Consider the following 14,276-nt stretch of genomic DNA (forward strand, 5'->3'; position numbering starts at 1 on the left):
GCCTGGCTCCTGTGTTTCAAAATATGTCTGTGTTGCGGGTGGTGGCAAACAACTCAAGTCAAACCAGTCAAGTCAAATGTTAATTCCAAACCATTACTGCTCTCCAGCAATTTAGGCTTGAAAATCATTACCATATTGTGCAATCCTGACCCTGTTGTAAGCTTATAAGAAATACATCTTACTTCAAATACTACAGTTCATATGACAAGGTTAAACACAGCTTGATGATATCTTTAATGTAGAGAATACACATGACATATCAGTAAGACAAATGGAAGAATTCATGTAGGACATGCAATGAGCCCCTTAGGTTCAAGACAGGTACATGCAAGTAACTAAAATATTTAAATCCATAATAATTATTCTGTGTCTTGGCAAGAACAGAAGGTACGACTCCCATCTATCAAAAATCCCATTTTGCTTATCTCAGTTACCTCTGCAGTTTTAGCTGGGCGGGGGGGGGAGGGGTGGAAAATAATCTTTCCATTAGTGAATAGCTTCAGTGCTTGATTACTTGAACTTTATTTCATTTTTAGAGCAAGCAGCCCCCACATGCATGGCTTATCATTCAGTTTTTAAGGCAACTTGAGATTTTTGGCAGGTCATATAAAAACACAGAGTTAATTGTATGAATGAAAAGGTTTCCTCAATTAGAAGCTTCATTTTTAGGGTCTGTTGCCTCCATTGAATTCCAAGCTCACAGGTAGGTGTAAAGCATGCTTGTCTTTACTGTGTATAGTCTTCATCCCCAGGTAAAAGTCACTTAACCAAACAACTAGTCTTAACACTGAATACTGTACATTGCATTATCCTTTTGTCCATCAGGAAAAAGAGTGTGTACTGGCATACAGGGCTCTTGAATAATGGAATATATGACTCATTCAATATTTTAACTTCTTCCTGCCTCCAGTCACCACCTTCAGTTCTTAAACCTTCCTCAGCTCCCTAGAATGTTACAATTACTTTTGCCTCCCATTCTCTCCTGTCTACCTCAATTAGATTATTTATTTTGAGTTTTCTAAGAGATACTTCACTTTGTTATTAAGTTAGCTAGAACCATACAGCACTGTGCTCCAAAAGCCTGAGCCATAAAAAAACAACGTGTGATTTAACAGGTACCTTAAGTTATTTGTGCAGAATTAAGAGTGCAGTAGGAACTGTATGAACAGATATGAATCATAGAAAATTAGGGCTGGAAAGGAACTCAGGAGGTCATCAAGTTCAACCCTCTGCTCAAAGCAGGACCATCCCCAATCAAATAGTCCCAGCCAAAGTTTCGTCTACCCAGGTTTTAAAAATCTGCATGGATGGAGAGTCCACAACCTCTCTGGGTAACTTGTTCCAGTGTTTTACTGCCCTCCTAGTGAGAAACCTTTCCCTAACATCTAGCCCAAACTTCCCTTGCTGCAACTTGAGACCATTGTTCCTGGTTCTGTCATCTGCCACCACTGAGAACAGTTTAGCTCCATCCTTTTTCGAACCTTCCTTCAGGTAGTTGAAGGCTGCTATCAAATCCCCCCTTAGACTTTTTTCTCCAGACTAAATAAACTCAGTTTCTCTCCTCAAGTCATGTGTCCCAGCCCCTAACCATTTTCATTGCCCTCTGATAGACTCTCTCCAATTTATCCACATTTTTTCTATATTGGGTGGCCCAAAACTGAACACCCATGTGGCCTCACCAGTGCTGAATAGAGAAGAATCACTTCCCTCAACCTGCTGGCAATGCTCCTACTAATGCCAGCTGTTAGCCTCCTTTGCAACAAGGGCACAGTGTTGGCTCATATTCAGCTTACTGTCCACTGTAATCCTCGGGTCCTTTTATGCAGAGCTGCTGCCCAGCCAGTCAGTGCCCAGCCTGTAGTGGTGCATTGAATGGTTCCATCCAAAGTGCAGGACTTTGACTTGTCCTCATTGAACCACACAAGGTTTAGTCCAATCCTCCTATTTGTTGAGGTCTCTCTGAATCTTAGCCCTACACTCCACTGTATCTACTACTCCCACCAGCTTGGTGTCATCTGCAAACTCAGCCAAATCCGAACAGTCTCAAAGCTTACTCATGTGCATGGATGAGCTCTACCTGACTCAAGAAGTCTATGGACTGACGAGAGGCAAAGCGCTGCTTGACCTGCTACTGGCAATGGGGGTTGACTTAATCAGTGGCCTAACAATCAAAGGGAAGCTGGGAGATATCAACGGTGAGTTGATCACCTTCGCCGCCGTAAAGCTGGCAAGTCAGTCAGCAATGCAGAAGTCCTCGACTTCAGGAAAGCTGACTTTGACAAGCTCAGGAGGCTTGTTGGTGAGGCCCTAAGGGACCACAATCTGAAGGGGAGGGGAGTTCAGGATGAGTGGTTGCTCCTCAAGGGAGCAATCCTGGAAGCACAAGCAATGTCTATCCCTTCTCGGAGGGAAGGCAGCAAAAGGGCAGAGCAGCTCCCTTGGGTCTGCAGGGAACTAATGGACGTCCCGCGTCACTGAGGTGAGGCTGACTGGTCTGCAATTTCTTGGATCCTACTTCTTCCATTTCTTAAAGATGGGCACTATATTTGTCCTGTTCCAATTGTCCAGCACCTCTTCTAATCACCATGATTTTTCAAAGATGATGGCCAGAGGCCCTGTAATCACATCAGTCAACTCCCTCAGTGCCCTTGGGTGCATCCCATCTGGCCCCACGGACCTGTACACATCTAGTTTTCTAAGTAGTCCCTAATTTGTTCTTTTGCTGCTGTTGAGTATTTCAGCCTTTTCTGTATCCTCTGTCACTAAGTAGCTTCCCCCATTTAGTAAAGGACCCACACTTTCCCTGGCCCTCCTCTTGTTGCTGACATCCTGTAGAAACCCTTCTTATTACAAAATGCAGGCCCTGAAGACCTTACAAGCCAAGGCCGCAAGGAACCATAGAAAATAATTTGCAGAATGAGGGTCTTAACAGGTAACATGCATATATAAATAAGCAAGTAATAAAAGCATTGATCGCCAGGATTTCATTATTTTATCACGTGCATCTTTTGCAGTAAACAAACAGGGAGGTGGAGAAGCTATGATGTGCAGGCTTGCTTGAGAGGTGTGAGAAAAGAATTATTTTTTAAATGATTTTTAATGAACCTAGGACCCTACTCTAGCAATGTTTTCCTTGCTTTCACTGAAAGTTTCTCACTGAATACAAAGTAGAAAGTGATCTAGGACCTCAGGGTCTGTCCAGCAGGCAGGTCCAAGACCTCTACTTAGTAAGGCATGTGTAGCATTCATGCAGCTGCTGCACTCGACTTGGACCCGGATAAAAAATATCTGACAAGAACTATTTTTAATAGCACATGTAAAGTCTAAAAGTCAAGTAGGAATTTGGAATCTTCAGGTTAGCTTTCCCACGCTTAATTAATACCAGAGCACTGTGCCCCTTTTATCCAATGTGAGCTACAGCTCTGTTGTAAATTGTCACCAATATCTTGCAAATTATTTCTCTTTCAGTTTCATGTTGATTTGAGTTTTATTTTTCTTTTTTAAATTCACGTACCTTAGGTTAGGCCCACAAACCTATCTTTAGTCTTTGTTCCTGCCTGAGTTTTTATCCATAAAAAGCACCTAGTAGAACAGGCAGCTCAGGCACTTTACTTAAAGCACTCTGATTTTCAAAGGAGCTGAACACTAGCAGCCCTACTGAACTGAAATGAGGAAGCTGCTTGCAGAAAGAATAGCACAATTTTGTCCTAATCTGTGTTTGTTGAGCTCTGGTATACACAAAGCCTCTTCATTAGTCATCTTATCTGGCTCTTTTAACGTTTAGGAGATTTTATATTTTATGGATAAAAATGAAGATCTTTCCCAAATTTGATCGTGATCAATTTGCCTTCCCCAAAATACTCCATTTTAAATGCAATCTTTGATAAAATTCAGCCACATCTCACAGCATCCATTTATGTTCACAGGACTGTATTTAATTTTGTACTGAAAATAGATGGAATCCTCAACATTCAGATCTGCAGCAAATAGCATACCGCCAAACTGAAGCGCTCTCAAATTAGGTTCTAAAAACTTCAGACCCAGCTTTATTGCAGTAAATGTAATTGTCTGATGAAGCTCCATGATATCCATGTGACTCTTCTCTTCCCCTTTCTTCACATCTTATTCTGACACAGAAAATGTTTTACCTAGTAACAACCTTGTCCTTTTACTAGGACAACAACCTTTTAATACAATATATGCAATGATTGGGGGACCTAATATTTTCAGGAGTTTCCATCAGCAAATACCATGACTCTGCAGTTTGTGGTCTGATAAGTCTTGCATATCTGAGTATGTGAGAGGTGGGGTATCACTCTTAATTCAGAGTGAAGTACTCATTCTTCAAATACATTTTCTACCCAAAGTGAGCAAGAGGTCGTTGCAACAAGAGACCACTAAAAGAGCTAACTTAAAAAAAAAAACCTTAGCTGTTAGTGAAGACAATTTCTAAAAACTTAAGCTGCAAATATGTGAAAGCTGCCCCCTCCCCCTCACATGCACAAACATAACTTTAATAGTACAATCCTTGCATTAAACAACAAGTTTACACTATTTACACAAATGAGTTAAAGAAAACCATTCTATGAGAACAGTTTTTGGTTTATAGTTTAAACAAAGTTAATTTAGAACACTTACCAACTATCTCATGTGCATGGACAAACAAGAAGAACACCAAGAAAGACCATCTCTTCCCCATCATCATTCTGTTTGGTTTTATTTCCATGTCTGTCTCAGCAGTTTGTACAAGTTCTCTATACAAGGAAGCCAAAAAAAGCCTGCTCTGCAAAAAGGCATAACATCAGCTTATAGTGACTTCAAAAGGCGTAGCTCTTGACAGGAAACTGAGGTTTCATGGTAAGACTGGTAAAAGTAGTGTATCTTATATTGTCTTAAGCACCTGAAGTGTCTTAGCTAATGGTCTCTTTAAAAACAGTCTTAACAACTATACATTGAAAAAAGCAGCTGAAAATTAAAGTCAACTTCCCTGTTCAGTACATACAAAACTCAGAAACAGTAAATTCTGAATATCACCTAAAATGTGTAACAGGTTTGTACGAATGGATGATGCATGCCATGTAATAAGGATGCCTTTGTTGTCTGTGCACTGTATTCCTAAAGTTTTTGAAAAACTAGTTAACGAGGAGATTGACTGCTGCTCAGAGCTGCCATGGCTCATCTAGCTAGGATAGCAAATTTCACAGCTGATGACCACTTGTGAACAATTGTACTGTTAACAACAAGATACTAACCTAGTTCACATTCAATGTAGACCATAACAAACCATGTTCAAAATTTTATGTAGAAATAATGTCTATAATGCCAAGCAACACTGGTAGTCATAAGACTAATCTACTAAATGTAATTGAAATCAGTGAGACTACCCCACTTAGTAAAAGTTACTAATTAATTAGTGCTTACAGGATAAGACCTGTAGGAAACACTCTGGGGCAAGGACTTAATGTATTTGCTTTAAAAAGCAACACATTTATCTATGACTCTACATAAAATTAATACTCCAGTGTCATTACTCATGAACTGAGTTACCTTGCAATTTTTCATTTTTCCCCCTTCATATGTGTCTACAGAATAGTTTGACACACGAATGTGCCATCAATCTTGATAAAACTAGTAACATGGGGTATGCTTAACATTTTGTGTTGTAGCACAAAATTTTTATTTTGAATGGCAAACACAGGCTGGGTTTAGTGTTGACAGTCCTGTGAAGCTGGGGTAAACATTTGCTATAAATTCTGTGACATGATTTATTCCAGGTCAAAGGAGTTAGTTATTTCCCCCAAGTTTTTCCTGCAGTGCTTGTAAATCAACAAACCAGGCGAGATGGTATAGCAGGAAGGTGGGTGCTCCTGCTACTTTAAGAGAAGGCAGGCTGCAGGTGAGGCAGAAGTCAATCAAGGGAGCCCAAAAGAGGTTGGGCTTGCAGGATATAAACCGATAGCCTGAGCTGAGTCTGATGTGAAAGTCAAGGAAAGAAGAGCTCTTGAGCAGAAGGGTTCTAGCAAGGATCCTAATTAACACCTGAGCTGAGGAAGGCAAGACTGGTGGTTTAGAGACTTGAGAATATGGGTGGTTGAGGTCTCAACTGGCTTAGGAGCCAGACAGTAAGAAGAGCCAGCAGGGTCAGGGACCCATAGCCTGCAAGGGGCAAGAGCTAGTGTTGGGGATCTATAGCCTGTAAGGGGTAAGAAGAAGCAGGGCCAGAGGGCCCATAACATGAGATGGGTAGAGTCTGTTGGAAAGGACAGAGGCCTGAGGCCAGAAATGGCACAGAATGCAGGCCTAAGCCCAAGAGGGGTAGAGGCTGGCAGAGGCCCAGGTCTAGGAGGGGCTCAGATGTTTAAGGGCACTAGGGCTGGAGTTCTCAGTAGTGGCAGAGACTGTTCCAAGTTTAGGGGCCTGCATTGATTGCAGTTGACACTGGGCTGAAGGCCCATGGATGAGAGTGTTACTGGATTGGACAATTTGCCTCAATACCCAATAATTAGAAACATCTGCAAGGCTTGGGTATCTCTAGAAGGGGAGATAAGGAGGCCATGTAACTGGCCCTTAAGGTGATGAGTAGTAATGCTTGTGTTGATGAATATGACATCTCACTTGGGGAGTCCTGGGACAGCCTCCTTTCTGAAATGAATTCCATCAATCCATGGAAGGAAAGTTGCAAATTGAAGCAGAGATTGCCCAAAGAAAGTGAAGAGGACAAGGCTGGAGTGGGCTCCAGTGGTGTCATGGCTATCCTTGGGGCTGGACCTTGTTATAGATGGCTTACATATTCTTCCTAATTTCTGAAAGCTTTGTCAACATCCCTGTGTCTTACTGTTTCCCTCCCCAATTCAAACTTTCAGATCTGCTCACTGAATTATTTTGTTACTTATTTTTAGTTGAGAACACCTTATCTGCCCAACAAAAGCTTCCAATGTTAGTCTACCTCCTCAACATGGCACAAGTTACTAGTAAAGAGGTACTTGCACTCTTACAACACTTGTGCATGACCAGTTAGACTAGGTTGCAAATTTCTTCTGTACATCTACATTGGTGATGATGGAAGCTAACCCCTTGGCTCATGTGGTACCTGGCACTGCAGCCTTATTCATTTGACATCTGCCATTACTCCATAGTGGCATGTGCCAATGCAGACTGCTTGGGGGCAGATGGGGTTGGCTTGACTGAATACAGAAGACTGGGTCTTGGATTCTACTCATGAAGGTGGGAAGAAGGGATATGCAACAGAGTGGTCTGGCCCTTTAAGTGGGGCAGAGAGCTCTGGGGTAGGAGCCCAGCTGCAAGTGATTCTTTAGCATTTCAAGGCCCAAGGGGAGACAGCAGGGAGCTCAAGCTGGGGAAGAAGCAGTCTGGAAGTGTTGCATAAGTGCAGCATCAACAGAGGAGTTTGCCAACGGCTATTAAGTATTGCTAGACCTGAAGGCCATATACTGACAAAACGAGAGGCGTGTGTGCATAACACTTTAAAGCAGGCTAAATGCTTTTGCACTGCTTTAATGGTGTCGGTGTTTGCACACCTTGGCAGTGTATTGCACACTAATTCCAGCTGCTGTAGGAAATTTGGCGGCATAAAGAGCCTTAAATGACTTGGGGTGCAGCAAACTAAAACTCCTTTGAGGAGTTTTAATTTGCTGCCCCTACAGCCGTAGAGCAAAACACTGGGCTCCATGCAGCTCCACAGTTCTGCACAAAGCTCTGCAGGCAGTCTGGCAGCAGCCCAGGAAAGCAGGCTCTGCCTAAGAAAAGGGGCAAGCCTGATCTCCACTCCCCCCCACTCTGGAGCCTGCCTGAGATGTGTGGGGATCTGGTGCTTTTCTCTCTCTCTCTCTTTACTTCATAGTTAGGGCTGTCAGGATCTGGAATGGGTTCCCAAGTAAGGTGGTCCTACCATGGAGAGCTTCAAGAGAAGGCTGGATAGATATTTGGCTGAGGTGATATGATCCTGGCACGTGTTCCTGCCCAGGGCAGGAGGTCAGACCTGATAATCTGTTTAGGTCCCTTCCAACCCCAAGTACTATGACTGACAGCCCGAGCTGGGTGCCTGCGTGTGAGTGCCACCTGGGGTGTGGTGGCAGCTGCTGCTGCTGTGGAGGGAAGCACCAGCCCCCCCCGCAGTCCAGAGACTGCTTTGCCTGCCAGCAGCTCACCCTCCCTTCCCCTCCCTGCCGGAGAACCAGGTAACTCAGCAGGGTGCATGCACAGCACAGGGGTTTAATCAGCCCTAAACTGAAGCGGTGTTTTTTAAATCCCACCGCTTCAATTTAGGGCCCCTCTTTTGTCTACACACGCCCTTAGGTTCTACTTTAGAGCTGGGATGTTGTCAGACATTACAATTCGCATGGACGAACTCTACTGAATGTGATGTGGTTTTAAAATTAGAATGTGCTGTGAGCAGTTGCATATGAAGGGCTAATACCATCTAATGTGAACCATAAGGCTGGTGAGCCTGGGTGTGCCTAGTCTGCCAACTTTGCCTTTTGGTTGCTCTGCTTCCCCAGCAGCTGCTACCAGGGTCACCTTCAGTCTGGCTGCTTGGCTCCCCAGTAATCTGGGGCAGTAGACTCTGGGAGGATAGATTATCCACATGTTGGATGGGGAAGTGGGGGCTGGGATGGTCCATCCTGGGATGCTAGAGGATTGCAAATTGCTTATTTTGGCCCTGTGGAGCAGACTGATATTGCAACACGAGCTGCCTAACATCAGCTGAAGATATTCCTTGCCCACAGGGGGGTAACTCTGAGAAACTCAGAACCCACTTAGGTCATCTTTTCCTGCCTTAATGCATGGACACTCCCATCTTAGGAACATTTAACATGTGGGAAGGTTATGGTGTTTTTTACCCATGCTCCAGGGGTGGGAGGCACTTTAGAGTCCTTGAATGAGCTTGAGTTAAAGCACCCCCACCACCATTTTGAAGTGCAGGGACACTGATACACAAGAAGTGGAGGTTGCCGGAGTGTGCTAACTGGTACGCTCGAGCAGACTCAATTAATCGAGTCTGCTTTGATGTACTGTAATTACAATGCATCACAGCAGTATCCCCACATGTCTACAGGCATCCTTAATGTCTAACCACTCTCCTGGTTTCCTCAGGATGAGATGCCCATATCAGGCTTCACTAGTTGGTCACTGTATTCTTAGAGAGAGATTCAAATTTGTTCATATGGTTTAATGACTGTCCTAAACCCTTCCCCTCCACTGGAGTTTGCTTCTAGGTTTTGAAAGAATACTACTTTAAAACACAATAACAACTCCACAAGGACCATCAATAATAATAATAATAATAATAATAATAAAAGAAAACCTGCCACTATATGAAACCAAGGACTCTGAGCTATATAACACTTATACCCCAAGCGCTTCTTTGTAGTAACATTAAAAAAAAAAGCCTCAGGATATCCTGTAATCCTGTCAGTTGTCACAAGATAAGGAAGGCTGTGATAGCAAATTAAATAGGATGTGGCTGCAGAAGTGATGTCTCAGTAGGTGGCACATCGGTGGTGGCGCTTATAAGTTTCCTAGCTCCACTGGTACAAAAGCCTGAATGTTTTTATCAACATGTTGCTGACAGCTCCTTAGAACAGCTCTGGACGACCTAACAGAGAAACATCCCACAAGTCAACAAATATTAGTGCCAGCCACATGTCAAATAGATGTAAAGAAAGAGATCAAGGTAAAAATCCCTGTATAAACAAGTGAAGAGTTAGTTGTTTGCACCTAGATCCCATAAGGGTATAAGAAATGGCATTGAGCTTTCCTTCGGATAAACCACCAAGCGAACATTTTACTAGCTGCTCATCACTCGAGATCTTACTGCACTGCTTGTAGGAAGCAGAGATTTTACCCTTTGTTCCAGGCCTAATTTCTAGCTCAGGTAGTGGCTTTGTCTCTCTGACTTCCTCTTGCAGTTTCACAAGAACAACTTCAGTTTGTGGTTCTGTTGTATAGTGCTACAGTGTTTCTGAGCAGCTACCTTATTTGCCACCAGAATAGCCATATTGCTTATTTCAATAGGGGCTGGGCTGTGTCGCTTGCATTTCACTTTGCTGTGGCTGTAAAGCACTGAGGCCCTTTATGTGACGAGCATATTCTACAGACAAACCGTTAGGTACTTGCACAAAATTCTCGCATGCGGCGTCTGTATTTATCAGCTCTTTCCTGACTTTAGCAGATCCACTATAATTGACAGCCAGTAGATGGCGCTGACAACCCAGCGCATTCCTGGTCCAACACTTGAAATTCATGTCATCCACTTTATAACATTAAATTTACCCACTTTTTGGGGGGTGGCTGTAGGGGATCTCTAATTATTTTCTTAAGGTCCATTCACCACGAGAGCAAGCATTCTGAATGACAAAAATGACTTTTTCCATAGAAGCCATGCCAGTCTTTTCTATTATGCTGCCTGGTCACAAAAACCTCAATTGCAATACCATTCTTCTACCTCAATTACAGTAAGCTGAATCTGAGGAGAAAGCAGAGCTGCAGTCAGTCCCACAGAAAAAGAAATCTTGAACTCTGGAGACAAATTCAATTATTCACAAAGAGAACCTTTTCAGAAATACTGGTGTGTGAGCTATTCCTACTGGAGGTAAGGAATGATTACCCTTGCAGACTAGTGTCCTCTAAACATTGCTTAAAGAAAGCTCTGCTCCCCAATGAAAAAGGAGCTCAGGCTTTGAAGCAGGAATTTCATTAAAAAGCAAACTAACCTTTTAGCTTTGTTTGATGCTTTGCACAAATGTTCCTATTTTTTCCATCAGGTCTTGTTTTTGAACTTCTTTAAAAATAATACTAGTAAGTGCTGTTATCAGGGAACTCTCCCACAGAAGAAAGTGCTGGGTTACTGATTAAAGTTTTCTTCAGGTTGGAGGGTCGACATTTCTAGGGAATAGGACACCGGCGCGGATGTCAGGAGACCTGGATTCAATCTCCATCTCTGCAGCTGTCTCATCTTCCAAACTTCACCCTGACAAGCGCCTTCACCTTGACATCCTTTCCTGACTCTAGCACATCTTGCCCATTGACAGAACATTATTTCTTAAGGCAGTACACCTCTCTCTCACGTTGTGTGCACACACCGGGAGGCATATGTATGTTCCAGTTTGTTAAGCATTGCCTGAATGCAAATAAAGTAAAAAATCTCTTTCATCAAAAATTTCTTTAACTGAACGATGCTTGGAAAAAAAAAAAACTGTATTAACTCAGCATTTTTTTTTTCACCTCTCAGCATGGATCATGAAGACAGACTGACAGAAAACCACTTTTCTACTAAAATGAAAGAAAACTCCTTCATAGACATTTTGTTTGGCTTCCAGGTTTGGGGGCCAAATTTAACCTGGCATAGTTCCTTTAATTAACCTTTTCCCCATCTTTATGCAACCAGTAAATTTATGTTGTGTCTCCTCCTCTCCCCATTCTCTAAGTTGGCAAATTGGCACAGGCATATCTTTGTCTGCCTGAGATCACAAACCAAGAATAACTTGGGAATCCTGACTCCCGATCCTGTGCCCCAAGGGAAACATCCTCAGTCACCATTTGTGTTCTACCAGTACTTCAGATTAGAAAATAGCCACAGAAAAGCTTCCTGTAATGAACTTGTTCATGTTGAAGTCTTGGGCTTCTACTTCATGTCATGTCTGAAATTCATAATATAAAATCTATTAGGGAAATTTCAGGTATTTTAACTTTAAAACAAAATCCGCAATGGCCAGAGACAATACATGAGAACAGGCTTCCTTTTCCCACAATCACATTTAGATCATCTCTGTCTTCCCTGCCTGAGCTATCATAAGCCTCTGAACCCTGTATGACGAAACAAAATATTATGGAAAAATAAATTCTGAAAAAGAAACCAACCATGTACCAACAAAGAAGACTGTTCCATGACATTTCTAAGAAATTAGAGACTGCAAAAAGCCATTATTTTCATTTAAGAAAACTATCTATTTTCTGTTTCTGCTTCAATTTCAGGAGAGGAATTATATTTCTTCCCCTCTGCGTACCACCACATTTCTCTGCCTGACAAATTACACCGGTTACCCCTCCAGAACAAATCCTAATCACAGCTCTGTAACCCCTAGCAGCTGAAACCCTAACTTTAGCCCCAACATAAGCCCTAGCCAAGGTGTGGGGCCCATCAGCTAAAGAAAATCAGGACATGGTTAGTCTTTCTAGTTCCCTTGCGCTGTGACCCAAAGCAACTGAAACCTAGCACTTGCCCCACTCTAACCCTCCCCATCACCCCAAACAAACAGACCCTTGAGACTCCAAACAACCACAGCCCTAATCTTAGCCTGGGGTCCCCTACAAATCCCACCCTTAAGTCTAGCTTGGCAACCTTGGCTGATGAAATGTTAATCCTAACCATTACCATTACCTTAGCTAGAGCCTATCCCCCCTAGCTCAAAATCCAGAATGCATAATCCTACCAACCACAGCTCTGTGAACCCTCAGACTGAAACCCTAACTCTACCTGAACCCTAGCCAGAGCAGTAATCCTTGCCAGGGGCCCCCCAAGCAGAACCTGGTCAGAGAGAGTTGCACCTAATCCAAACCCAGACTATCCTATCAGTTCAACCCTTAACAATAGCTCTGTTATGGTTGCTGACTGCTAGCAGTGGACAAGTTAACTCCAGCCCTAACCCTAACCCTAGTTGGGAGGGGTCTATTACCCTCAACCAGCAGCACAGCACAAAGAGCCCTGCCTACCACAATTCTCAAGGCTAAGATAGCCTAGTAACCCCATCTTAAACTTTATCCTAAGACCCTAGCAGCTGAACCCTAACCTCAATTCTAGCCTGATCATTACATCCACCATGGCGCCTGTCACTCCAAACAAATGCAGTATGGATAGCACTCCCAGACACAGCTGGTAGTGCTACACCCTGTTATCTGTAGCAGCTGAAAAGTGCTAGCCACTTGCAGTGTCAGTGAATATAGCCATGTTAGAGCACACCACCTACAAAAGGTAATATTGGATATTTTCCATCATGTTTTGCTTTGCAAAATTATGCAGCACCCTTGGCTAAAACCTTGGAGATTTCAGTCAGGTTTCTGTGTCAGGTGGCAGTTGAGAGATGCAGCTCCCATGAAGAGTAGCCCGGAGACAGATGGAACTAAGTGAGACTGCCTGCTTTGACTCAGTTTGAAGGACACATGCAGCACATGGGGCTTTTCCTTCAGCTAAGCCTAGAAAAGAGAATAACTTGAGACAGGACAGCAGAGATGGTTCTGAAATAATAAATTAGGTTTCTATCCCAAACTGCACACCATTTTTCCTCCTCATAATAAGTGTCCTTGTCAGACAAAGTTAATGCTTCCTTCTTGCCATACTTTAATGTGTTCACATATATACAAGCCCTTAGCAGAAACTAAACAGAGCACATTCAGAATACACTAAAGTATAAAGGATCAAAATGTAGTACAATTAATTCCAGCCTGGCTAATTTTGAGGCAGACCATATTTTTGTTTTACATACAAGCAATCATTGGCACAGTGCAGCCCTGATACCCTACTGAGGCCTCTAGGTGCTATGAAGCAGCTTGCAACAATAATTTAAAACCAGGTAACAGTATTCTGGGAACCACACCTTGGTATTCCTTGATTGGGGTGCATTTGCAATGTTTACCATTAATGCATAAGGCAGATAAGGTTCTTTGGGTAAATCCAATACCCTTTTACTAGACCAACTAAAATAGGTGGAAAAATTCTTCTTTGCAAGCTTTCCAGTAAAAACACCCTTCTTCAGGCTGAGGAAGTGTCTGCAGTTGTTTTGAGCTCCTCCTGGATGGGATAGGATAGAAGCCAGAGGCCAGTATGCAAGAATGCCAGTCAGTGAAAATGCAAATTGAGGCAGTCACTGGGTAAGAAACAGGTGGGGTTGGGGGGGGAGGGGCAGGAATGTAGACCTGGTGATAAGATGTAGCTGGTAATTAATAAAGAGGTTACCTGGGTTATCAAAAGTTAGGCAGTTTATAATGTGCCATAAATCCAATGTCTGTATTTAGTTCATGATTTTTTTGTACCCAGTAGATTGATGAAGTGAAGTTCATAGACTCATCTATGAAAAGTCTTTTGTAAATTCCCTTTGAGGATTAGAACTGAGTGATTGGAGAGAGAGTGGTTGCTTTGTGAGAAATGTGCACCCACAGGTAGTTGGATATTTTTGTCTTTAATAGATTTTCAGTGTGCTTTCATTTTGGTACTGAGTTGTTCAGTTTGTCTTACATATTTTCCATCAGGGCACTTAGTG

General features: G+C 42.8%; 1 protein-coding gene across 1 annotated transcript in view; it reads right to left on the reverse strand.

The window, feature by feature from the left end:
- CD96 (CD96 molecule) overlaps positions 1-5,013 on the reverse strand; it is a 56,415-nt gene extending 51,402 nt beyond the window's left edge. The window contains 2 exon segments of the mRNA XM_019525771.1: positions 4,639-4,778; positions 4,780-5,013. Of these exon segments, the coding sequence (XP_019381316.1) occupies positions 4,639-4,778; positions 4,780-4,802 (163 nt within the window). The 5' untranslated portion in view covers positions 4,803-5,013.
- Positions 5,014-14,276: the final 9,263 nt, after the last annotated feature.

The sequence above is a fragment of the Gavialis gangeticus genome, unplaced genomic scaffold (assembly GCF_001723915.1).
Source record: "Gavialis gangeticus isolate Ggan-Ray unplaced genomic scaffold, GavGan_comp1, whole genome shotgun sequence".
Classification (NCBI taxonomy): Eukaryota; Metazoa; Chordata; order Crocodylia; family Gavialidae; genus Gavialis; species Gavialis gangeticus.